Raw genomic sequence first — 27,292 nt, forward strand, 5'->3', positions numbered from 1 at the left:
CCACTAAATTTGTTTTCAAACAAAATTGTTTACTTACAAATTACTTTAAGTACTTAAGAAGTACAGTATGCAATTTCCCCTCAAATTTTCTTCTCATATATCATGTTAGGTAAATGCATACTAGTGGAAAGGATTTTCTTCTCATATTTAGGTAACTAAGTGTGCCTTGGCCTAGTGGAAAGGATTTTACCTTCCAACCAAAAGGTTGGGGGTTCAATCCCCACTAGGGGCACTTTGAGGGAGGGTCCCCCCACTCTCAAAGTGTCTAGTTTGCTCATTCGGGCGGGTTGACCCGTTCAGAATTTCGACCCGGTAGGACTATTCATTCTTACCTTGCAAAAAAAAAATATGATGTTAGGTAAATGCATACTCTGTTTTGGGATGACTTTTTGATTTTGACAATCGAGCTGAGTTATATGACTTATAAATCCAAAACTTAAGACCACTATATACTCCCTCCGTCCCTTAATACTTGACCTGTTTCCTTATCGGGTCGTCCCTTAATACTTGACCTGTTTCTAAAAATGGAAATGTTTAACAATATTATATTATTTCTCACTCCCCCCATATTAACCCACCTACCCCTACTCAATACAAAAAATAATAAAAAATTCAACCCATACTCTACCCCTTTACACATTTCCCACTAACTACATTAAAATAAAACCCCACTATCTATTAAACTAATAAGTCAACTCAAGTCCATTAAACTATGTGCCGGTCAAATCGGGTCGAGTATTAAGGGACGGAGGGAGTATATATATATATAGCAACTGTTAATTCTTGATTATCCAAGACAAGACACAAGAAATTTTTATTATAAAAATGGCGGCCTTTTCGTACTCTTCTACCATTTTCCTACTCAACCCAAAACCCTTGTTTTTCAAAACATCAGCACCCCCTATTGTTCGAAATCGCAATCGAACAAACGGCTTTGCGTCGAAAATATCATGCAAATTGGGCAAAGATGATGATTCTCATAGCCGTACAACAAGCAATATTAGTATTGATGAAAATAGTTTGACATTGAATAGAAGAAATATTCTAGTCGGGTTAGGAAGCCTATGTGGAGCTACTACAACCACACTTCCTAGTCGTGCAGACCCTATTGCGATTGATGTCACTAGTTGTGTGTTGAAGGACGATACGGGTCTCCTATGTTGCCCTCCGATGCCAAGAAACATAGTCGATTTTAAGCCTACCGACAACCAAATGTTAAGGCTTCGTCCTGCTGCTCATTTAGTGGATAACAAATACATAGACAAGTATTCCAAGGCTATACAATTGATGAAGAACCTCCCTGATGATGATCCACGTAGTTTCACTCAGCAAGCCAATGTGCATTGTGCATATTGTGATGAAGGAAATTATCATCAATTAGGGTTTCCAAAGTTTGATTTTCTAGTGCACGAGTCTTGGTTATTTTTCCCTTTTCATAGATGTTATCTCTACTTGTTTGAAAAGATTTTAGGAAAACTAATTGATGATCCGTCTTTCGCTTTGCCTTTTTGGAATTGGGATAACCCTGATGGCATGTATATTCCTTCTATGTATACCAACCTTATGTCTTCTTCTTTATATGACCCACTCCGAAATGAAAATCACCTACCCCCAAACTTAACGGATCTTTCCTATGACGGGGTTGATAATAATGAGCTTACCCAAAACGAGTTGATAGCTTCAAATCTAGTAACCATGTACCGTCAAATGGTGTCCAACGCCAAGAACCCACCATTGTTTTTTGGTAAATCATATCGAGCAGGTGACGAGGAACCAAGAGGAGCAGGGACAATCGAGATTAGTCCACACAATACAGTTCATAGATGGACAGGTGATCCAACCCAACCTAATGGAGAGGATATGGGTGCTTTCTATTCTGCAGCCAGAGACCCAATCTTCTTTGCCCACCATGCAAACATTGACAGGTTGTGGACCATATGGAAAACACTAGGGGGTAAGAGGAAGGACATTCAAGATCCAGACTGGTTGAATGTTTCATTCCTTTTCTACGATGAAAATGCCCAACCAATACGTATTAGGGTTCGAGATTGCTTGGATCCTAAGAAACTCGGGTACGTGTACCAAGATGTTGATACCCCCTGGCTTAATTACAAGCCTACTCCATCTAAGATTAAGCCTGGTAAAAAAACACAAGATTCCACCTTCTCGTTTCCTAGAAGATTAGACGATACAACTATACGAACACGAGTGGCAAGGCCACAAAGGTCCAGGAGCAAGAAGCAGAAAGAAGATGAAGAAGAGGTGTTAACGATTGACTTAGAGCTCTTGCGAATGGATACTTATATCAAGTTTGATGTATACATAAATGAAGAAGACGATTATCCAAGGAGTATCAGTCGTATGAACACTGAGTATGCAGGATGTTTTGTGAGTTTGCCAAACCGCAAAACTAGTAATAAAAAGACTAGCTTCACGGTTAGTCTTACAGATTTAATTGATGATCAAGGAGTAGATGACGATGACAGCATCGAGGTGAGTGTGGTACCTATATCAGGATCAGATGCACTTGTCATCACCGGTATGAACATCGAATTCATTTCTTAATCATACTAGTTTCTATATCTTCTTAATTACCATGTACGCTATAATCCCCAAAGAGAGTACGTACACTGGTGTGTGATATTTGCTTATATCTCGTTCTCGGGTGCACCGTACCAATTAATCGAGAGTGTTTTTTCTTTTTCTTTTTCTTTTTCTTTTTTATTAGTTGTACTAAAAGGCTCTTGGGTTTATACTCGAGTACTCCATGCGTAAGGGAGGCGCACATATTTGTTTGGTTCCGTCGTAATTCGATACTTATTGTTTTTTTTTTTTAATTTGGATCTGTAATAATTCAATCAACATATTCAGATTATGTAACACTTCAAGTATAAGACGCATTGTTATATATTATCTCCGTTTCAAATTTATTTTTAATCACACTTGTCTTTTTAATCCGTTTCATAATATTCTTTACATTGTGTTTTATATTACTTTTGGACACGAACATGTACCATTTTACCCCTCTTACCTCCAATAATTTACCACATTTTTATACTATTTCTTTTACTTTATAAATATGTTACTATATTCACTCACTTTTAACACACTTTATCATATTTGTTTTAATACTTGAGCAAATAATAATCGTAATGATCATTATAAAACGGAAGCAGTAGCTAGGTAATATCCGAAAATTTTATGATTATGGAAGAAATAAAAACAGTACCATATTGTTCTACTATTCAAGGTTATTTAAACTACGAATTACATGTCTTTTGTTGAAAATAATCCAAAAACTTTTCACTAGTTTGTTGGTTTATCATGAATATTCTTTCACTAGCTAATTGGTTGGTTTATCATGAATATTCTTTCACTAGCTAAATGGTTGGTTTATCATTAATATTCTAGGATGGATGAGAACATATACACATTAACACATACTATGTATAACGGTGTAACCTGTGTTGCATATAGAACTACATATAATCAGATCAAAATAACTTTGTTTTGTGGAACAACAAATTGGAAAGCTTGTTACCCCTCCATTTGGAAATGGTTGGTGCACTTTGACCAACACGAGGTTTAATGAAGGTGAATTAATTTTATTAAAAAATGAAGCGTACAATAGGATAAGTGTAAATTAAATAATTGAAATAAAATATAATGGAAGTGGTATAAGTGGGGTAAGTGTGGATTAAATGATTAATTTAGTATTTGGGTATTTGGTGTAAGAAATATATAATAAAATAAGGGGATAAAGTTTCAAATATACAAAATGCACCAATCATTTAATTACTGTCGATTACAGAAAGTGCACCAATTATTTTCATAATTACGGGTATTTAATTTGGTGTTTCAAATAAATGGAAAAACCCACACAATATTCATTTGATTTTTTTTCTCAATATGACTAAAAAATCTAAGATTTGACATAATAATTTAACTAGTGTGTAGCCCAGACGATGTCACAGATTTTTATGCTCCTATACAAGTGATGCATTAAAATACAAATAAAAAAGCAGTGGGAATCTAAGTTAATGTTACGTTTTTCATTTTAGCTTCTTAAATAAAGCACTATAGAAGAAAAAAAGGCCAAATTCATATGTTTCCTAAGATCTAGCTGGACTTGTTCTCAATAAATGAATATGATTTATCTTGGGCCCGTTTAAAGAAAAATAAAACCTTAGCTCATGTTTTGGCCCAATGGAAAGAAATTGAAGACCCGTATGGCAAACTTTTGGCTACAACCAGCACTATGCTATATATACCACCTCCAAAACGACGTTGTTTTATGTTGTTCGACCTGAATTTAAAAATTTGAAAATGAACATACGTTTACTGATTTGAAATAACATTTACTTATTGATTTAAAATAAACATTTATTTACTGATTTGAAAATTGATATATATCTAATGATTTGGAAATAAACATTAATATGTTTATCTACTGATTCAGAAATTTACATATATCTAATAGTTCAGAAACTAACATTTATCTACTATTTTGGAAACGAGCATCTATCTATCTATATATTATACTCAAAGATAAGAAATCAATGTGGAGCTGACAAGTGACACTCTCTGATTTGCCTCTCTTATAATTAAAAAAAAATGAAATATACTTCGTATAATTCTATGGGATTATATCTTTAAGAAGATAAGGAGTAAAATATTTTGTTGTATGATTTTTTTTTTGTTAACTTTCCCTATATAAGCGTAAGTTCATTCTAATACTTCGTATATAACAGGGATAATTGCAGTCAAATAAAATCAAAGTATTTTTTTTATAGAAAAAGTTATAATTCTCATTACTTATTACAAACTTAGAATACTAAAAATAATGGATATATGTCCTAAAAGCTTTGACAAGGAGTCAAACTTATTGTTGAATTAAAATTACACATGAAATGATATTGTTTTATCTTAGCTGCAAGTACGTAGTAGCAGCTACTTCTTCCGTACCTAAATGTTTATCCCATTTTCTTTTAAGGTGTTCTAAAATGATATTCTTCCGTACGACATTGATGATCTTCAACAGTACCAATTTGATAAGATAGAGGGATAGAGAGAGAAAAGAGGAGAGACGAAATGAAAAATGGAGTTATGATGGGTTGGGTAATTGGATTAATTTTCATGACTTGGAAGAGAAAGAGTGAAGTAGGAGAGAGAGTGGAATTGAAAAGTGGGTACAATTAATTGAGCGATTTCCGTCAATATTGCACAAAGATATATTAATTCTCAAAATACGCTATTTTTTATGTTAATTCCCACCATACCATCCACGCCAGCAAGGGAGAGAGAAAACTAATTTTTTTTCCGGTTCGCCACTGAACCGCTATCTGAGATAGCTGTTTAGTTTTATACTAAACCGCAATCTGAGATGGCGGTCTCAGATAGCGGTTCAGTATGTATCATTCACCACCCATTATGCTTCCAGTGTTCAGCCAGAAAATGGGCTCCAAGCCATTCTGTTTCAGTGTTCATGCACCTGCCAAATAGAAAACCTGCACAAGATCTCCAACAACCTCTATAATCCAACTCCAACTACCTCCACAAATCATTACCAACCAACCAACCAAAATATTACACTTAGGCAACAAAATAGAAGAGTGCAAACAAAAAGTATCCAAAATTAAATGTCCAATCGTTTTAAAAATCGTTCCAAGAATGATACATGAGTTTCTAAAAGTTCCAATACTAGCAAAAAGAACAAAAGATTACACAAAAGTTTCTAATGTAGCTCAAATCTAAGTTCTACGTTGTTTCTTTGCATGCTCGGACGATGAAAATGAGGACTCATCCTCCTCGGCAATTGGCTAGGGATGATGAGTATCAGAGCAATCCTTTTGTCGCCGGTAAGTGAGAAGCTGCAAAGGAGGAGATGAAATAACTTGTGATGCTGGTGGAGATGCAGTACGAACGGGAGGAGTAAGAGGTGGAGGGCGTGGAGAAGGTGGTGGTGGAGGGGGTGGAGAAGGTGGTGGTGGAGGGCGTAGAGGAGGCGGAAGTGGTGGAGGGTGTGGAGAAGTAAGTGGTGGACGTGGAGAAGGTGGTGCTGGAGGGCGTAGAGGAGGAGTAAGTGGTGGAGGGCGTGCACGTGGTGGTCGAAAACCACGCCCTCGAGAAACATGTGAGGTGGAGGAGGTGTCAGGTGTACATTGAGGCGAGGCTAAATCATATTGTTGCAGGATATGGTCTTGCCCCACTCTTGATAAGGTCTCAATGCAAGAAGAACTCAAATTGCGTAACGTATCAAGAGTGAGAGGAAGGGCCAAACTGGGAGGTAGCTCTAGCGCAGAATCCACTGCTCGAGTGCATCTTGAGGCAAGATCAGCCAAAGTATGTGACTACAAAAAAGAATGTGAAACAATAATTAGAATTCAACATTAGTTATGAATATAAACATTATACATGAAAATGGAACAAAGATTAATTTACCAAAATAATATCAGAGGAAGACGGCTGATAATGAGTGGTGGGGGGTGATCGTGTGACAGGAGTAATGAGGAGCCTCGTGATGCTGCAATACCAATCCATATACTCCTTCATCCTCTCACGATGACCGGCAAAAGGAGTGCCTTGAACAATCCGACTCTGACGATCACGCCACTCCTCCACATATTTGCGATGCATCTCTTCAAACTTCTTGTTTTTATGCCGTGGATCCACATTATGAAGATCAACACTCGTGTCACACGCAACGGGAACTGATTGTTCCAATCCAAACTGACGCATCACTCGATTTTGGTAGTGGTACTCAACAATGTCAAAGAAAATCAACGGTACAACTGAGCGCCATATATCACTATCACATCTACGAATCTCGGGTAGTAAACCAAGTACCGTCTCTGAATATGGCTGCCAAGTCATCTACAATAAGTAAAAGTGAGTATTTAGGCTATTTTAGGTGAAATTAAGCTATTTTAGGCTTTTTTGGACAATTTTTGGTGAATTTAAGCCTTTTTAATCTATATTATGTGATTTTAAGCAATTTTAGGTGAACTTAAGCCTGTTTAGGCTATATTAGGTGAATTTACGCTATTTTAGGTGAACTCAAGCTATTTTAGGCTATTTTAGGTGAACTCAATCTATAATATGCCATTTAAGGTGAATGTAGGCTATTTACGGTGAATGTAGGCTATTTAAGGTGAATGTAGGCAATTTAAGTTGAATTTAAGCAATTTAAGGCGAATTTAGCCCATTTCATGCTATTCTAGTTGAATTTAGACGATTTTTGGTGAATTTGGAAATTTTTGGTGAATTCATGCAAATTTAGGCTATATTAGGCTATTTTGGACAATTTTAGGTTAATTTGAGCTATTTATAGCCTTTTTAAGGTGAATTTAGGCTATTCTAGACTATGTTAGGTGAATTTAAGCTAGTTCAGGTGTATTTAGGCTATATTTGGTGGATTTAGGCTATTTAAGGTGAATTTAAGCTATGTAAGGCTATTTTAGGTGAATTGAAGCTATTTAAGGCGATTTTAGTTGAATTTAGGCTATTAAACTTCACCTACGTTTGCTTAAGTTGACTACCGTGGCTTTGTTGTTGTGGCCTTCTCAACGAAATCGTGGCCTTCTTCAATTCGCCTTTTACCCCAACCTCGTCTTGTAACAAAGTAGGAGTTCACTCGGTAAAACGTCATCCGAACAAGGGCGGTTATCGGCAAACAACGAGCACCTTTCATCACCCCATTAAAATCTTCGGACATGTTTGTGGTTTTCACGCCATATCTAAAACCACCATCATGGTGGATCGACCACCGATGAGAAGAAATATCCATCAAGTACTGATGAGCTTCAACATTCAATTCACCAATTCTTCCCAAGTAGTAATCAAACTTCTTTCTTTGACGAGCATCTGCGGCTTTTCCGAAAAGGTTCTTCACATAAGCATTCTTAAATTGAGTGTTGACATTAGAGGCAAGGTGACGAGTACAAAAACGATGGTGGGCACGTGGCTCCTCCCACCCACTATTAACCTCATTCATGTGTTTGCAAAATCCCTGCATGTCTATCAGATATGACACACAAACCGTCCCTCTGAGTAACTAAATGCCGAATGCATTTCATGAACCATTTCCAACTTTCACCATTTTCACTTTCAACAATAGCAAAAGCAAGAGGGAACAATTGAGAATTCGCATCTGTACCCATGGCTATGAGTAACGTGCCCTTGTACTTACCATACAAATGAGTTCCATCTATGGTGATTAGGGGTCGACAGTGCTTAAAACCATCGATGGAAGGCTTGAATGCCCAAAAAACTCTCAAAAGAATGTGAACAGAAGGATCTTCATTAGAAGCCAAGGTACACCATTCCACTACGGTTCCCGGATTAGACTCCTTCAATGCTTGCATGTACCTAGGCAACTCTTCGTAAGATTTCTCCCAATCACCAAAAATGCTTGCAATAGCCTTTTGTTTCGCTGACCAATCTCTCTTGTAAGTGATGGTATACTTAAACTTGTCTTTCACCGCTTGCACAATAACACGGATTTTCAAAGAAGGATCGGCACGAATAAGATCTTTTATCTCATTGCATACAAAATCAGAGGAGAGAAGAGGATGATCGATTGAGTTTATGTCACCCAAACAATTACTTGCATGGGGGCCATTATACCTCACAATTTTGAATGAAGCAAGACAAGGATCCTTGATTGCACGTAACCTCTATGAGCATTTGCATGAACTCTTTCTTTTACACTCAACTACGTATTTTGTGGGCTCACTCTCCAACACCTTAAATGAATGATTTTTAGCTATGGAATAACCTTTGACTATGACTTTCAATTGCGCCAAAGAATCAAACTCTTGCCCAATAGCAAATTCACCATCAAAAGAGTGGTTGTTGGACCAAGTCCTCCAAGAATCAAGCAAAATCAGATCCAACTCTGCAACATTGTTGAAAATTTGAGATGGAGCGCTTTCTCTTATAGCTTTGTCATTAGCATCTTGTGTATCTTCATCTTCATCAACATCACTATCCACCCTAACCGCTTCATCTCCAAAAAAATCAACACATATTTGATCTTTGAATCGAAAAGTATCATAGATGGATCACCATTTGTAGCTTCTACATGTGGTGTTTGAGTTGGAGAAGTGAGCTCTGAAATGTGTTCACTAGCATATTGTTCATCCGTAAGCATTCTTGTGAATGAACCCGTTAATCCACTTTGATTTGTCAAGGGCAAGTGGGGAAATGGACTCGCCCATGAATCCATTTCATGAAAGGATTCCAAGTGAGATTGAGTTTCGGGTTGCTTTGAAAGTTGCTCGATGAACAATTGCATTGTGGTTGATTGTGTTTAAGACATGGCAATCAACATTGCTTTTAAAGAATTGTCATCATCCAACGGAATGGCTTCATATGAATCGGACATCATTGGATACCTCATTAGTAGCTTCAACTCCACATATCTCGAGTCACATCTCATAAGATCATAAACCTTACTCAAAGCCTCATCATAACTCATTTGACAATTGACAAATCTAAATTTTCGCTCTACTCCTTTATATGTAACATCACCGCTACTTTGCAAAATTTCCCCTCCCCAATGACAATAAATAGGATAGTCTGGCAACTCCATATTCTAAACAAAAAATAATATGATGATTAATAATATGAATCCCTAATTTGGGGCATCATAATCTGATTTCAATTCAAATGAACTTGAGAAATTGAAGACTAAAATTCCAAATTGAAAAACTCAAGAGCTTAAAACGAATTAAAGATCAGACTTTTAAGCGATAAACAATTCAAAAACATATAAACCACAGGATAATCATTTTAACATAATATGATTCATAACATCGCTATCTCAGTTAGCGGTTAGAAATACATTAACAATAAAAAAAATTACAATTCATGGTAATCATGATCATAAACCCATCAAACAAACCTAAGCATGATATTCCTAATAACATCATCAAACAAACCTAAACATAGCAATAAATATTACTGAATTAATAATTATCTTCGAATATATTCATTAAAAAAAATATTAGGGTTTACCTGATGTAGAACCACCGATGGCCGGTGGTGGGTGAGAAAGAAGCTCGACGGCTTTGGTGGCTGATGAGGAAGCTCGACGTCCGGTGGTGTTGAGGAAGAGGTCCGACGGTCGGCCGAGGGCTGAGGAGCAATCCTCGAAACGGAGGAGCGACGGAGAAGGGTGAGAAAGATGACACGAGAATTCGTTGTGGGTGAGGAGGCTCGACGGCCGGAGGGAGGGCGAAGACGAAGGTCGCCACCGGCGATCCGGGCGGTGGAGAGAGATCAGGTACGACTGAGGGTCACATGCAGCAAAGCGGGACGATGGAGAGAGAAACAGGGACGACAGAGCGGGGTTTTTTTTATTTTGATTTTTTGAATTTTCTTTCTGGGAGGTATGGGAGAGCAAGGGGTAAACCGCCATCTAAGATGGAGTTTCATTAAACATTAACGGCTATCTCAGATAGCGGTTAACCCCCATAAACCGCTATCTGAGATAGCGGTTTTGTGCTCCTTATTTAAAAAAAAGACCGGTTCACTATGCTGACGTGGACGGTATGGTGGGAATTAACATAAAAAGTAACGTATTTTGGGAATTAATTTATCTTTGTGCAATATTGACGGAAATCGCTCCAATTAATTAATAGTAATCCCGCCATTGGGATTCATTAATACAGGGTGCACATGCTTTCCATTTGATTATAAACTAGTTTTTGGGCTCGGGCGATGCCCTGAGTCGTTACTTGGAAAACTTTAACTATACCTTTTTTCAAATATAAAAACATAATTAACTCCTTATCTTATTAAGTTATTGGTTTTATCATTACTAATATATTTCATTAGGAAAAAATAACATGTAGCATGACATAACCAAGTGGATAAGGCGTTTGCATTTGAATCAATGTTTATGGGTTCGAATCTTGTATAAACTATACATGTGTTACTAATTTGATTTTGGGATTTTGGAATAATAGATGACAGAGAATGACACGTGTCAAATAAAAAAAAATTAACTTCTACTCTTATTAAATTATTGATTTTATCATCACTTATTTTATTTCATTTGCAAAAAATAACATCTAGCATGACATAGTCAAGTGGATAAGACATTTGCATTTGAATCAAGTGGTCATGGTTCGAATCTTGTATAAACTATACACGTGTTTCTAATGGATTTTGGGATTTTGGAATGTATATAATTGACATGGAATGACATGTGTCAAATTGGAGGAGGAGAGTACCACATGACATGGTAAACTTTCTTACACACGCCTTTTAATATGAAGTATATAGTATAGATTGTACGGGATACTTTTTAGCCATCGAATCAAATTAACCCAATGATGTATAATACTTCTTACACTTCTCACGGTTAATCTCCTTTTCACGTGAGTCTAAACCTATATATATATATATATATATATATATATATATATATATATATAGGAAAATTTGTAATTATTATTCCAACCTTTGTCCGGTTTTCTTTAATTAAGCCTACCTATGCGATATTTCTAAATAATCCAACCTTTATGACCCAACAACATTATTAAGCCTGGATGACCGATTACCTGCTACAAAGTTAAGAAAAATTTGTAATTATTAATCCAACCTTTGCCCGATTTTCTTTAATTCATCCTACCTATGCGATATTTCTAAATAATCTAACCTTTATGACCCAACTACTATTATTAAGCCTGGATGACCGGTTACCTGCTACAAAGTCAACATTAAAAACGTTGACAAGCTAAAGTTGATTTTTCTCCTAAAATATTGGACATGTCATCATCACTTGCCACCTAAACAAGGATTTCATTTTTTTTTCAAAAAACCTTTAACCCTTCTCTTCTCTATACCGTGTTTCAATTACTCTCTCCTCCATTACTGTTGCTTCAACCACAATTGTACTGGTTCATGACATTATCAACGATTTTCTTGTGGAAATAGGTGACTTCATCCACGTGCATTCAAATTTCGTCTCCAAAATCGTACAATTGAAGGTGAACTTACGAACCTTAGCGTTTTTGTTCCTTTTTTGGTAAGTTTTGAATTTTGGGCTTCCTTGATGGTCAGTTCGTAAAAACCCGAGCTGTTGCAATAATATAGTTTTTTTTTTATGTTATGGGATGTTGGTTATTTTGGTCTTGTTGGAAAATTAGAAAGAAAAAAAAACCCTTGAATTAGAAGAAGATCCAGATCCAACAGGAAATTTCTTTACCCCAGCCATAGCAATTGCTGATTATTTTTGATGAACTTCGAATGGAGAGGTATGAGGGATCGACAATGGTGGAGAAGAGGTAGAAGAGGAATAATGGAGAGGAGTGCAGAGATGAAGCAGAAAATCGCAGAGCAGAGAGGAACGAAAATTAAAATAGCAATTAAAGAAAATAAGGAAAATTAAAATAGCAATTAAAGAAAAAAAAAATAAAAAAAAATTATAATTGTTATATGCCACGTAAGGGTGAATACCGCCTATAGCAGGTTAGTAATTTGTTAGGCTTAATAATAGTAGTTGGGTCATAAAGGTTGGATTATTTAGAAATATCGCATAGGTAGGCTTAATTAAAGAAAATCGGGCAAAGGTTGGATTAATAATTACAAATTTTCCATATATATAGGCTCTCGTAAGAACACTTTACTCCGTTAGAACACTTCTCTTGGTAAGAACACTATCTGGACCATAGGATCAAATCAAATCTAACCACCGAGATTTATTATCATGGTAATGGAATTTTTGTAATTGTTTTGAACAAATACCCCCAATTATCTACTTCTTCCACGCCATTTCATTATTTCAGATTTATCTTTCTCTCTACAGTTCTTTTTTCTCTCTCTTTACTTCCTTTTTTTCGATTCTCTTTCCGATCTCCATCAATGGCGCCACCACCAACATCAATGGTGTCACTCGCCGCCGCAATTCTATTTCCTCCTCCTTCCTCCAATCGACGCGATGATTATATTCTTTAAAATTTTGAACGAAATCGATTTCTCAATCGATTGTTGCTACACATATCAATCGATTTCTCAATCAATCGAGCCATTGTTTTCTCACAAACACCGAAACTCTTTCTCTCTCTTCAACGAAAAAAACTCAATCTCTCTTCGCGGCCCTAAATGTCTTCTGGGCGTATCTTTTTTGGTGCGCTAAATGCTTCATTTTTTTTAGACTAACTTTAGAGGAGCTTTGCAAAGTTTCCTTTTTTATTATTCACATATTTTTTTATTTTTCCATTGAGCGTAGAATGTACTTCTCATTTGTCTCTTTTTTATTTGTGACTCAAGACGGCTTGAAGGATGGGTTAAATGAGATTGGGTAATTTGTGTAGGTATTAGTCGAGCACGAGGATTACATCAACCAAGGCCAATGGATATCATGGGGACAGCTCAAGGGTATAGGATGCATCCACACAAGTTATATGGTCATTATGCTAATGGTGGCGTAAGAACAGGTTTGGGCTTTGGAAATAATGGGCATGACGCACGTGTCAATGGCCGTGCGTGGTTTGCGGTTGACAACAAGTTCGAGAACAAGAGTCGAGGTAATGGTTTCTTGGGTTATGGCGATGAGAACATGGATGGTTAAATGAGCTGAACAGGGGCCCCAGAGCGAAGGCGTCTAAGAACATAAGGACTGGAAAGGGTAGACATCGTAGAACTTTATGTAGCTTTTGTGGCATGATTTGGATTGGTTGACTCAATTCTTTTCGTCTGTTTGGGTAAATTCCGCACTTTGGGAGGTACGGGCTAAGTACTTTATGGCTCGCTCTTTTCGCTTTCCCTTTTCTCTTTCTATTTTTTTTTCTTTTTTGCTTGGGATTTCTCCCCAACATGAATCCTTCAAAAAAATTTATTTGGGCTAAGAGGTAGATGGTTGTAGGTCTATAGTGGACCTTTAATTTTAGCGAGCCTAGGGTGGACCTTTTATTTTAGTAGACCTAGGGTGGACCTTTTAAATGTCTTACTTTGCAAGCGTATTTAGTCGTTTCTTAAAATGTGCAAATAGCGTAGATTCAAAATGTTATTTTTACCTTATTGAAATTTAACGAAAGAATTACATCGAAAATAATCTTTTTTGCTTCTTTTCAGATTCCAGTTTTCGGGATTTAATTGGAAGTTGTGATTTAGACTCAAACTTTCATTAATCTTTCTGATTATAACCCGTGTATGAATACAGGGAGGTGGCCTAGACTCGAAATAATGACGTGGAGTAAGCCTATAATACTTGACCAAGCGACTCTCAGACTTAGGCTTAATTGGACCTTAACTTTCGTTGGTTGACACTTTAGATTTTAACCCTTGGGTGTTCATTTGTCATGCGCCATTTTGCTTAATGTTGGCGAGGTAGTTAATTGGGGAGATCGAATTTTTATTTTTGCAAGACTAGAATCATTAGTGAGGCTTCTCTCTTAGTGTGTATCGCTTTACCCCAATGGTAGCCTTATGGTATGCCGATTTAGGTATTTTCATGGTTGGTCATGTTGCATTCATGGAAAATCTTTTAGTCCGTACTTAGAAGTATTTCAAGGAGCGAGTGACTCGAGAGGACTATGATAGTCGTGACCCAATGTGATTATAAGCCTTGGGGCCATTAATTTTTTCTTTGCCAATGGTATTAACACCTTAGGTTCACTTTGGGGGTTGTGCGATTATGGGGGAATGATTTCCAGAATGTGACCGTTCCCATTTCGCAGATACTATAATATATTCTTTTTATTGGTGAGAGAGAGTATTGAGGCCGTGGATTCTTAGCAAGGGATGAAAATTACATATGGGTGTTTATTGATTTAAACGTTAGGAAGGGAGACTCAATATGATTTAACCTTTTAACTTGCAGAGCGACACCAAGCATTAGGATCGATTCTTATGGATAAGACAACTAAGACTTAGGATTTAGATTGTACTTTGGCATAGCCTAGTCTAGACTCGGATTTATGTATTTTTTTATTTGAACATTTATTTTTTCTTGAAGACTTTATTCGAACATTATTTTTTGAATACTTTGCCCATGTGACATTCAAGGTTATTTAATTAGCATGTTCGGTTTTTGGTGCCGAGCATTGTCGTCGTAGGAGGCCTAACAACGACACAAAGAGTAATTTTATTTTTTACAAGTCGCTTTTAGAATCGAGTGCCTTTTCATACGCCCTCGCAGCAATTTTTTTTCGAAAAGTTTTTTTTTGCTACGTATATTCTTTTTATGCGCGGGCACCGAGGCTGCTGTGCCTGACCAAAAGGCCAGGCAGCAACTTCAGCGCCCAGCGTAGGGCGTGAGAAATTCTGGCGCCCAGCCAGGGGCGTTGAAAATGCGTCCCTAGCTGGTTCTCGTTTTCTGTTTGCGTCTACTTTTGTTTTTGCGACTTTGATTTTGCGTGCTTGCCTAATAACGTCCTTTACGCGTTGTGCAGCGTTTGTGGGATTCGTTACGGCCATCCCGAGCGTCGCTTATTTTTGTGGCGATCGTTCGGGCTTGCGGAACACGTATTTTGGTATAACTCTTTGGCCAATTGGTTCATGAATGTTTGGGCGATTTTTAAGGTCGTTTGGTTTCTAGCATTATTTGTCTAGCATTATTCATACGCACAATCATAACATAGTCACATAGTTCGCTACACATAACTACATTACAAACATGGATTTGAAAATTAAATATGTCACGTAGTTTATGATAGGCTTCTATGGGTAGTATTTGCGCCTGGCTTGGTACCGCTTCTATCGTAGATCCAACACATGCCCCGGTCGAGGTAGTGTCTTCAACAGACGAATTTCGCCCAAGAGGCCAACCCGCAAGTGCAAGCCAAGGGGGCATGCAGGCGAGAGGGACCTAATGGGCGAGCGATTGGGTTCGGGATAGGTGTACTACCTGCACAAGTACCGAGTGGGCAACATGCGCGGCGTGTGTACCCCCCTATTGGCGATAAAAGGTATCCTTAGTCCCAACTCCCGAGGGAGCCGAGATTCGTTATGCGGTTCTGCCCGTTCACATTAATATGCTGATTTTCAGGTCGTCCCAACTTGATGGGGAAATAAACGCGGGGTAGGATCGTTTCACCCTTCGGCTATTTTGATTACCTACAAGCACGAGTATTTCCTTCACTATCCCCAGTGGAGTCGCCACTGTGAGGGGGTCAAAAAGCACGAGGCTAATGCGTGACCTCGTCCCTCATGAGTGTGACGATTCTTTTTTATTCAATCAAGTGTAATTGGATTTCCTGTGAGTTTACACCCAATTGACTAGTAATATAGGAGTCGCCATTCAGTTTTTAACGACAATGAGAAAAACTGACAAAACCCGGTTATCGTGACATAAAGGGAGTGCAATTATGTTTGACCACGACGGCCGTATGTTCCCTTGTGATCCCTGGTGTGGGGATCTCTCAACATACACCCGCAAGGTAGAGATTGAGGGTTCGGGGGACTGTAACTACCGAGAGGAGTACTCGCTCTTCGATAACTCCAGAGGCAGGATATCCTTACTAGCTCAGCATAAATAATTGAAGGGACATGCGTTAACTATTAAACTAATCTGAGTTGATTTTAGCAATATGCAACATATAATACTAGATCGATCGCGATTATCTGATTTAAATAGCATTAAGGGACCTAGCATGATAATCCAATTTCCCAAAAATATTATATTTGTTAGGCGTGGTAGAACAATCAGATGTAGTTAGTTTAACAGTTCATAAAAATGGCGAGGAAAGCAATTAAATCATCGAGAAGGGGCACATTACGACGCACCCTTGAGAGGTGCGTCACGGTTCTCAGAAAACTAACCACTTTGACTTTGCTATTTCTCCTTTTTATTTAACGAATCTCAATTATGGGACAGGATACGTTCTGTTCGATTTGTGGATCGATTGCGACAGAACGCGTGAACAATTTCGCAGCGTGAGGCTTAGGCTAAGGGTTGGAGTCAATACTCAGAATATGAATTGTGTGTTGTTGTTGTTTCACGTCGAATTTGGGGCTGTATTTATAGGGAAGAGTTCGTGGAAAGATAGACTTGCAGAGTTCTAATCCACAAAGAATTAGGAAAAAACACGTACCAGGTATTTTCAGCGCCCAGTGCTGGGCGTCAAAGATTTCGGCGCCAGCTCTGGGCGTTGAAAATAGGATCCAGGCAATTTCAGCGCCCAGGGCTGGGCGTTGAAATTGCTGTTTGGGCCGTTTCTTTGTCAGATTCGGATTCCTAGAATCCGGAGTGTTTGAGATTTAATCGAGTCTTTCATTGCGTATCAATTTTATGACGGAATGCGTCTGGGCCCGTTACGAACTCTAGGCTCGTTAGGATTTTAATTAATACGTAAATCTTATTTCCGAATCATATTAGGAATAGGATTCTCGCAGTTTTCTATCTCATTTAGGATTTATGTTGGAGTGCAACACCTAATTCTGACAGGTTTCTATCTTTTATGACTTGCCACTTTTAGAAGCTACCCTTTACGGCAGTTACCATTTTTAGCAGGTTTCCATAAATAGCAGGTTTCTATAAATAGCAGGTTTCGGGTGAAGCGAGAAGGGTGATTGAGATTCGTTATTTTATAGGAGATGCGTTGTCAAGTGGAGATTTATGTTTTCATCATCGAACCTTCCCTTTCGGGAATGGGGAAAAAAGTAGGTGTCTACAGCTAGTAGTCATGCATTTGATTGTGTTTCGTGTTTCTTAGGAAAGCCTCATAGGCTACCTTTCCAAGATGTAATACACTCTTTTGACAAACCTTTGCAATTAGTTCATTCTGATTTGTGGCAATCGCCTGTTTTGTCAAATCTTGGTTTTAAATATTATGTTTGCTTTGTTGATGATTTCTCTCGCTATACCTGGATTTATCCCTTAAAACGAAAGTCGGATGTGCATGATCGTTTTATGGATTTTCAAAAATTAGTTGAGAATTTATTTGATTGCAAAATAAAATATTACCAAAGTGATGGGGGTCGAGAATTTGATAATGTTGCTTTACTTGATCATTTTCGAAAATGTGGAATTTCTTTTCGAAAATCATGCCCAGATACCCAACAACAAAATGGCGTTTCTAAACGCAAGCATCGCCATGTAATTGAACTTGCTCGAACGATGCTCATTGACTCATTGCTTCCTGGACAATTATGGGTCGATGCTGCGTATACGGAAAATTATTTTCGAAACAACCGGATTATTCGTTTTTACGTGTGTTTGGTTGTGAGTGTTTTCCAAATTTTATTGCTAAACCGTCAAATAAATTGACTCCCCGGTCTGTTCAATGTGTATTTATTGGTTATGCTCTAGGTTTTAAGGGTTATCGTTGTTATGAACCAAAGTCGGGTCGTGTTTATGTGAGTCGGGTCGTGTTTATGTGAGTCGGAATGTGAAATTCCATGAGTCGATTTTTCCGTATAGAAATCTAGTGTCGTCTCGTCCTTCATCGTCGATAACTTCTAGTGATACTGATCCCTCTCTCCTCCTATTACCATCGTCTTTGTCCCATAGCGTCGCCCACGCCCCGTCTAACTATCCCGTTGCATTACCTATAGATGATAGTCTCACCAGACCTAGCGTTGGGTTGGATCAGCCTGGCCCACAACCTGACCATGGCAAGGATGACCATGCCACAGCCAGACCGTGGCCAAATCTGCCTGGTCGTGCTACTTCAAACAAACCGCAGTCCCCTTGTGATGAGCCAAGCCCAACCACAAGTAGGCCGTGGCCCAACCTGCCTGCCTCCCCTGACTTGTCTTCCTTTCAAATCCCAGGCCCAACTCCCCGTGCCCAGCTGGAAAGAAATCCAGCGTCCTTGCGTAACTTGTCTTCCCATCTACCACCAAGCCCAACACACTTGGCCCAGCTCGAAACCAATCCAGCGTCCCCTCCCCACATTTCCTTTACCTTGGCCCAACCACTGATGCCCCATATGCCTCACATCCCTATTGACCCATTGTTGTCACCACCACAAATCCATGATTCCCCATCCGAGGCATCTCCTTCGAGTGGTAGTTTACCGGTTCCGTCTATGAGAAATGTTCATCAAATGTGAACACGTGCTAAAGATGGAATTTTTAAACCAAAATCAATATTAATTCTCAGTGCAGTTGAAAAAGAAAAGGCACTGACATGTTTTTCTAAAGCAAATAAAATTCCGAAATGGCGTGAAGCTATGGCGGAAGAGATTAATGCAATGCTTGTCAATAAAACTTGGGATTTAGTACCATTTAATGCGTAAAAGAACTTGGTTGGTACAAAATGGATTTATACGATAAAAACTGACGAAGATGGTCATGTGATTATGCCTAATTAAGGCTCGTCTGGTTGCTCGTGGGTTTGGCCAACAAGAAGGTATAGATTATTCTAAGACTTTAAGCCTTGTTGTTAAATCCACTACTATTCGTTTGGTTTTGTCTTTAGCTCTTTCCTCTAATTGGGTCATTCGTCAATTAGACGTTAAAAATGCGTTCTTACATGGTGATTTAATTGAGGAGGTATACATGAAACAACTTGCAGGTTTCATTCATCCTGATTTTCCTAACCACATTTGTCGTCTTAGGAAAGCAATCTATGGTTTGAAACAGGCTCCTAGAGCTTGGTATCTTCGCTTTAGCAATTTTTTGTTACAACAGGGCTTCTTTTGCTGTCAATCAGATAATTCTATGTTTATTTTTCGTCGTGGCAAATTCATTGTTTATCTACTTCTTTATGTTGATGACATCATTGTCATAGGAAACTCGGCTCATTTGATCACCAAATTCATATCTCTTTTGTCTGTCGAGTTTGCTATGAAAGATCTAGGTGATCTACACTACTTCTTAGGAGTCCAGGCGATACGTACTTCCAAAGGTTTATTTTTGTGTCAGAAAAAATATGTTCATGATTTACTTCTGAAATTCCATCTGCACACTGTTAAACCTGTGCGTACCCCTCTTCCTAGTCGTACCACACTTTATATTACAGACGGTGATTTAGTATCCGATCCTACCCGCAGTATGGTTGGGGCTTTACAGTACTTGACTATGACAAGACCTGATATTACATATGCTGTGCATTTAGTTTCCTAATTTATGCATGCACCCCGCACATCTCACTTGTTGGTTGTTAAGCGTATATACAGGTACTTGCAGGGTACTTCAGAGTATGGTCTATGGCTTCGCCCATCCCCAGACATGTCTCTCATGGTTGCCTACTCGGATGCGGATTGGGCAGGTTTTCCTGATAGTTGTCGTTCCACCACCGGTTATGCGATTTTTCTTGGGGGCAACCTAATTTCCTGGCGCTCGAAAAAGCAGCCCACTGTCTCCAAATCTTTCACAGAAGCAGAGTACCGCGCTGTTGCGTACACGGTACAAGATACTCTTTGGATTCGTTCCTTGTTAGCTGAGTTGGGAATCGTCTTTCACGCACCCGTGAAGCTCTTTTGCGATAATGTTTCTGCATCCAATCTTGCGGTGAATCCGGTTCAGCATGATCGTAGCAAGCATATCAAAATAGATTATCATTTCGTTCGGGAGCGTGTTGCTCATGGTGATTTAGTTGTACGTTATGTCCCTACTGAGTTACAAATCGCTGACATTATATTTTTACGAAAGGCTTGTCAGGTCAGCGTTTTGAGTTTTTAAGATCCAATCTGCACGTGGTTCCTCCTGCACAGATTGAGGGGGTGTAATAGAGTATACTAAGGGTATACTCCTAATTGTACTACTGTACAATATTATTATATATATGAGTCTCTGACACTCGTATTAGGGTAAGCCGTATCATTATATTCACAGTGTGGATCCTGAACTTGTAATTCGATGTTTTGTTTATTGTTTTTCTAGCTTGATGTATATTTCCCTTTTAGAGTAAATGGAAGTCCTTCCTATAAGGTTCTTTTTTCTCTTTGGAAAGATATATAAGTTGTATAGAAATTTCTGAGCAATGATAATTCTTTTCTTTACTTTCAAAAATAGAAAAACAAGAAAACTTAAGAGATCCATAAATCAAATAATAACAGAAAAGGAATTTCGTCAATACATGTGAGTGACACAAATCGAGTCTGAAACTAATGTTACTTGTTGAAGGATCAAATAGTATATAGTTCGATTATCCTGCAGTTGATGCTCTTAAAAAAATTACAATTAGATCCTAGCAAAGGTGGATTAACAACCTTACCTGAATCATTAATAACCTAAAATGATAGGTCGAAAATTTAATCAATAAAAATTAGTGGAGGTTTAGGTTAAGGGTGTATAATATGGTTAGCCCAAATGGTACATACAAAGAGCCAAAATAACAGTTAGTGAAGGCCAAACCCTATTCACTAACCAACTTGACATGATCCCTTCTACCTTGTTAGCGTAGCAATAAGCCGTAGTTTTGGTTATCATTCTTGGTGTAGATTTTGCACTTCCATTGAGATTGTTCCTTGCAAACCCTGCCACTTTCTCGAAAAATGAAGACTTACTATCGACTTGAAACGAATCATCGTTGCTGGTGTTTTTTAATCCTATGGCACGTTGTAAGTATACTTGAACTGTTTTAGTTGGCTGTACGTGGTGGAACCGTGTCTCAGCTAACCACTGGGATGAAACATATAGGCTTTGGTTAACCTCCACCTCCTCGAACACCTCGAAGCTTGGTGTGCTTGAGAAGTTGTCTAAATCGTTGTCGTTGATGAAGCTCTTGTTTGGATCATCTGCATGTATCGATCATATATTCATATATGCATGGTATAGTAAGAAAGATTTGTGATATTAAAGTACGAAAATGATAAAGGTCCCAACATGCGACCTTTAAGCCGTGTCACAATGATGACATATCATTCTTATGTGTCATGATTTAAATTGGATTCTAAAATATTTAACTTATATATCCTATTATACATGTTTAAAATAAAGATGGAGAAATCTTTATATTCTAATTTGTTTCTTTATTTATATCGATTATCTTATTTACATATTTTTATAGTAAAATTTTTGCATTGATAGTAAAAATATTATGATGACTAATATCCTATGTAGCGCTTATATGTACCAATTAAACTCCGACACGTAAGATTGCGACAACTAAATGTTATCGCAACCTGCGACCTTTATCATCACCCATTAAAATAATGTTACATAGAAGAAGATGATAACAAAATTGGAATAGATATAATACCTTGTATGTCGAGCTCCCCGTGGAATAAAGTTGAAGTGTTTTCTATAGGGACTATGCCATACTCCCCCCTCAAATCCTGAGACAACAAGTAATTAGAAAAGTCGATTAGTGAATAATTAAAAAATTTAGATCGAGAAAATAAATATCCAGACTATGGTAGAAAAGTTGCTCATTTAATAAGAACTTTAATTCTAGCTAGGTCGGAAAAAGTTAATCCGATCCCTAACTCTCGTGATAAAGGTCGTAAGTTGCAACAATATTTAGTTGTCGCAATATTACGTGTCGGAGTTTAATTGCTACATATAGGCGTCACGTAGGATATAAGTCATCGTAATATTTTTACTATCAATGAAAAAAAAATTACTATGAAAATATGTAAATAAGGTAATCGATATAAAGAAATAAACAAATTAGAATATTAAGATTTTCCTACATTTATAACTTTATTTTAAACATGTATAATAGGATATATAAGTAAAATATTTTAGATTCCAATTTAAATCATGACACATAAGCATGTCATGTCATCATTGTGACACGGCTTAAAGGTCGCATGTTGCAACCTTTATCATTTTCTAAAAATTAACATGGATAATGTTAGATGATAGTAACGCCTGAGCATGTTACTTGCATCACCATAGGCTGAATTTGAAACAGCTACATACGTACCCCTATGTGTAGCATGTTACCTATAAACATAAATAATGTACTTTATGCACCTTGGACTAGTTAGAATAAGCTAAAAACTAAAACAAAATGTCATTAATTAATACTCCGTAAGTACTACGTAATCTTTATAGAGGATATCATTTAAAAGAGCAATTTAAGTTTACCTTGTCCGAATTTCGTTCATCAAAAACAACCAAATCCGAAAAATCCACCATCCTTTCTGTTTTTGTCAACTCATCAACACCTCCAATTCCAACCAACCTCGTGTTCATATCCTCCCATGAGTTCTCCATTATCGGCCTCATAGAACTCGGTTGCTGGTTCATTATGTTACCATAGTTGTTGTTGTTATAGCTTTGCATCATATCTGGGGTAGTAGTAGTGTTGTTAGGGTGATTTATGAGATCATGTTGAGCTTGAGCTACTGAAAGGATTTCGTCTAGAATATCTCCTCCGGTATTTGTATTGCCATTGTTGTTATAATATGATTGACGTATTCCCATATTAGATAGATTTGTTGCTCCAAAATTTGGAGATCCTTCTACTTCCAGAGGAGGTAAGGTGAAACGATGCTGCATTCTCGCGCATTCTATAGCAATGTCAACCTACACCCAAAATAAAAGTAACTAGGAATTAAATTAAAATACGTTTTAGCCATATAATTATGAAACTAATTAAATTACACTAATAATCCTATATACTCCCATTCTTTTTAACATGTTTTACTTTAGTTCCATTACTCCCTCCGTATAGAATTAATCAATTTGTACACTTTTCATAATCGCTCGTATTTTAATTGGTGCAATTTTCATTTATAGATCGAAATTTCCCCCTTGTTTTATAATTTTGACTCCACTAATAATATTTTATCATTTATTTCTTGTCTTTTATTTCATTTAAAAACTTTAAATATCCTTAATTACGTACAACTATTTATTCTCCATTTACCCCACTTACATCTTATTTTAATAAAATCAACTCACATTCACTAAATCTGTGTCGGTCAAAGTTTACCAATTAATTTTATTCGGAGGGGTAATATATATGTAAAACAAATGTTGGATTTATTTTAATATATTTCCACATTTTCAACAATTTAAAAACTTTTAGTAATTAATTTAGATATTATTAATGATGTAAGTTAGGAGTTGATCATAAAAGAGTATGGACCCGTGAGATAGTACGTGTAAAAATAGTGTACCTTGGAAGGCGGATATGGAAGGGAGGCAGAATTTTGAAAAGCCGGTGTTGGGAAGCTAAAATCATTTTGATCATTTAGATAGTGCAACCATTGGCCATCACCCATATTGCGATGTGATGAAGAAGATGAAGCATGGCCTCGAGCGAAGTTATTGGTTGAGCATGATCTCTCAATGGGCACCGAGTAAGCAGTAGAGCTTTCAAAGTCATCACATCTTCCGTCTGTGTAAATGTCGATGCTTGAGGACTGTTGATCACTCGTCATATTTGTGTTATAACCATATTGTGGTGCAATCTTCGGTGGGCTGGGTGGTGCTGTTTTCTTGAATATTCGACATAGTGCATAGGCATCCTACAGTTTACAATTAACAAAATTAAATTAAAAAATGGGAATGAGAATTCAATTCAAAAATAATAATTAGGAATAATCTAGATAGAGCTTATAAAAGGCTGTATGCTTGTCTGATTGAACAAACTCATTTGTGGGTTAGGTACTGGATTATCATGCATATAACGTCAATGGATAATTTTACAATGACTACAATAATTTAGTACCAGTTACAATCTTTTAACGGCGACTTTTACAAATATTTCATAGTGATACTAGTCCATGATGTAAAAGTTTTAGAAACCTATGATCTGAGGACGTTATATATTACTACGTATTACTCATTATTTGAAATGCTAAATTAATACTAAAAGATAATTGATGACATAAATACGTAAATATATAACCTGCAAGCCAGAAACAACTTCGCACTCCCTCTCATCAAGGCGATACTCATGCATAACCCAATCAGTTCGATGACCGTGAGGTGCTCTTCCTCGATAATAAACCAATGTTTTCTTCATCCCCACCGCTCGCATTTGAGAGTTTACCTTTCGATCTTTTCCCGTGGCCTTCCAATAACCCGCCTTCGTTGCACGGTTTGTCCTTGACCCATTAGGGTACTTCCGATCCCTAGGGCTAAAAAAGTACCACTCCAAATCCTTGCTCGGCAATAGAGATTTACCTACAATAATATGTCAATAATAATTATGTTCATGATACTTTAATTTTCTACCTTATTGTGCAAGAAGAAAATCCAAAAAAATGAAAAATATTACAAAGAGATAAGAATTGGATTAAGATGAAGGGAAGGGAAGGGAAGGGAAGGGAAGTGCTCCAAAAGAAAAGCATATGTTGTACGTAGCAGAAAAGCTAGAAGATCGAACCTCAAAGCCCTAAAAAGAAAGGAAATCATATAAAGCAAAGTATTTCTTTTGACCAGTAAGTCATCAATTAATCCTACTACAAGTTTCACTTGTATTATAATATATGAATTATATGTAATTAGAGAAGTTAATTAATGTACTGAAAAGATTATCTTCTTTAGATATACATTATACACCGTGTTAATTTATCTCTTAAACCCATTATCTCAACTAATTAAGCTTGCCTTAGCTAGCTAAAAATATGATCAACAAAAATAAAGCAAACAGAACCATGATCGAAATATAACTATGCACCATATGTCTACTTGTATTAATTGTATCATTTCATTTATGGCAAAGAGCTACGATTACCAAATGTTATTAAAAACCTCTAAAAATCTACGAAAAATAACCAAGGTAAGTTGAATTAGTTGAAAATGAAAATACTACTTGGAAAAATAAGTTCATATCATGAAAGAAAGAAATACATACTTGGCAAGTCCCAAGGTTCGCATTTATAGAGATCCACTTCCGCAATAACCTCTAGATCAATCTTACGACCATTTATCTTCCTATTAAGGTAATAAGCCACCAATTCTTCATCAGTTGGATGGAAACGAAAACCGGGCGGCAATGAAGCAGGCGCCATATATGATCAACTAACTTGGATGTTCTTCCTTTTTTCTCTTGAGCTTGATTTTTTCTCTCGAGGTTATCTAAGAGGAAAAAGACTCAAGAGAGAAAAGGAAGAAGTTTGAGGAGACCAAAAATGTTAAGGTAGGGTTTGGTATAAAAAGGGAACTAAAGAAATTCCAATTATTATATAAATAGTAATAAAACAAAAAGAAATTATCAAAAAGATAAAGGGTCCCCCTATGGATTTCTGACCACATTACTTTATTTCTTTCAATTAGTTTTATATTTATTTTTTTAATTATTTGTTTGATATTTTAACTTTGCCTCTTTTTCCTTCTAATTATGATTCTTGTTATCGTTTAATTGAAGTTGTTTTAATTTAGTTTTTCATAATGCTTTATTCTTTCCTATGTTGTTTGAAGTTATAATTAATTAACTAGTTTTTTAATGATTTAATTTTCGTTTAAGTGTGTACTTAAATATGAACAACATGAGGAACATTAATATAAAATGAATAAATAGAAGATCCTATACTTTGATTTTGTCCTATCTTGGGAATATGACGAAGGAAATCCACGTGGTATTGTTCGATTCGATGCATTACCTGCCGCTAACTGTCAATGAGTTATCAGACTTTGGTGGTTAACGAATTTCGGCGGGTTGCTACTCAATCTAATTGTTCTAGCATTCACATGATCGATCATAAAACTAACAAACTATAGTTAATTACATTAATTAGTTTTTTACATCATTCTAAAATTAATGTTTATATTAGCTTCATTTTGCTCTTGGTGCAAATGAGTTACTACTTTTGTTTTATAAAGATATTTACGGTTAATATTTGCACAAATATAAAAAAAAAATGGAAAAGTTGGTCAAGCATAATAAGATATGAATAAAGTAAGAGAAATGTGTAAAAGTATGTGTGGGTGTAAGAAAAAAAATGAATTAAATAAGAGAAAGTGAGTGGAAAATTGTAAATATTATGGGCTTAGAAGGGTAAGGTAGTAAATTTTCATTTCCAAAACAAGAATAAAGCAAAGTGTAAAAAAAAATTGTAACGCGCGGACTAGAACAGAAAGTGTAAAGATCATTTTAATTTGAAATGGAGGTAATATAACTTGTAAGTGCATTATTTTCAAATACAAACATGGAACATATATGCGGCCTATCATATTACTACATATACAGTTACGTACTCGGATCCGTATTGTTTTCCACTAAGTGTGTGTTCTCTTCATCTTATTTAAAAAATAAATATATATAAATCAAGTAAGTTTAGATAAGTTTAAATAAGTACATATAAATTAAATAAGGTCATATGAGATTCTATAAGCTAGTTCAATAACGTCCAATAATTCTAATCAATTACGAATTATAATAAGTTCAAATCATGTCTAAGGCCTTGCTCTTTTTGACTTAATTGTAGTTTCATGACTTACTTCGCACTTCGGTTTAATTCAATTCAATTCAACTTATTATTATTATTATTAT

At 36.7% G+C, this 27,292-nt stretch overlaps 2 protein-coding genes across 2 annotated transcripts; one reads left to right on the top strand and one right to left on the bottom strand.

Moving 5' to 3' along the window:
* The first annotated feature begins 825 nt into the window (after positions 1 to 825).
* Positions 826 to 3,088, top strand: LOC110796902 (polyphenol oxidase I, chloroplastic-like). Its single transcript, XM_022001992.2, has one exon. The coding sequence runs from the start codon at positions 826 to 828 to the stop codon at positions 2,563 to 2,565; it is 1,740 nt and encodes a 579-aa protein (XP_021857684.1). The 3' UTR covers positions 2,566 to 3,088.
* A 17,920-nt stretch (positions 3,089 to 21,008) lies between these two features.
* On the bottom strand, positions 21,009 to 25,929 carry LOC110796905 (NAC domain-containing protein 54). The gene is made up of 6 exons (XM_022001996.2): positions 25,655 to 25,929; positions 24,704 to 24,981; positions 23,970 to 24,320; positions 22,933 to 23,373; positions 22,100 to 22,175; positions 21,009 to 21,635 (listed from the first exon to the last, which is right to left on the bottom strand). Exons 1-6 carry the CDS (start codon positions 25,809 to 25,811, stop codon positions 21,199 to 21,201), a joined length of 1,740 nt encoding a protein of 579 aa, XP_021857688.1. The 5' UTR covers positions 25,812 to 25,929; the 3' UTR covers positions 21,009 to 21,198.
* Between the last annotated feature and the right edge of the window lie 1,363 nt (positions 25,930 to 27,292).

The sequence above is a fragment of the Spinacia oleracea genome, chromosome 4 (genome assembly GCF_020520425.1).
Source record: "Spinacia oleracea cultivar Varoflay chromosome 4, BTI_SOV_V1, whole genome shotgun sequence".
Lineage (NCBI taxonomy): Eukaryota > Viridiplantae > Streptophyta > Magnoliopsida > Caryophyllales > Amaranthaceae > Spinacia > Spinacia oleracea.

Bases quoted from the DNA above. Each gene is read 5' to 3' on its own strand.
- LOC110796902 (XM_022001992.2), top strand. From the start codon at position 826: ATGGCGGCCTTTTCGTACTCTTCTACCATTTTCCTACTCAACCCAAAA.
- LOC110796905 (XM_022001996.2), bottom strand. From the start codon at position 25,811: ATGGCGCCTGCTTCATTGCCGCCCGGTTTTCGTTTCCATCCAACTGAT. The intron at 24,982-25,654 runs GTATGTATTTCT...ATATTATTGTAG, and splicing joins CGAACCTTGGGACTTGCCAA to GTAAATCTCTATTGCCGAGC. The intron at 22,176-22,932 runs GTAAACTTAAAT...TTGTTGTCTCAG, and splicing joins ATGAACGAAATTCGGACAAG to GATTTGAGGGGGGAGTATGG.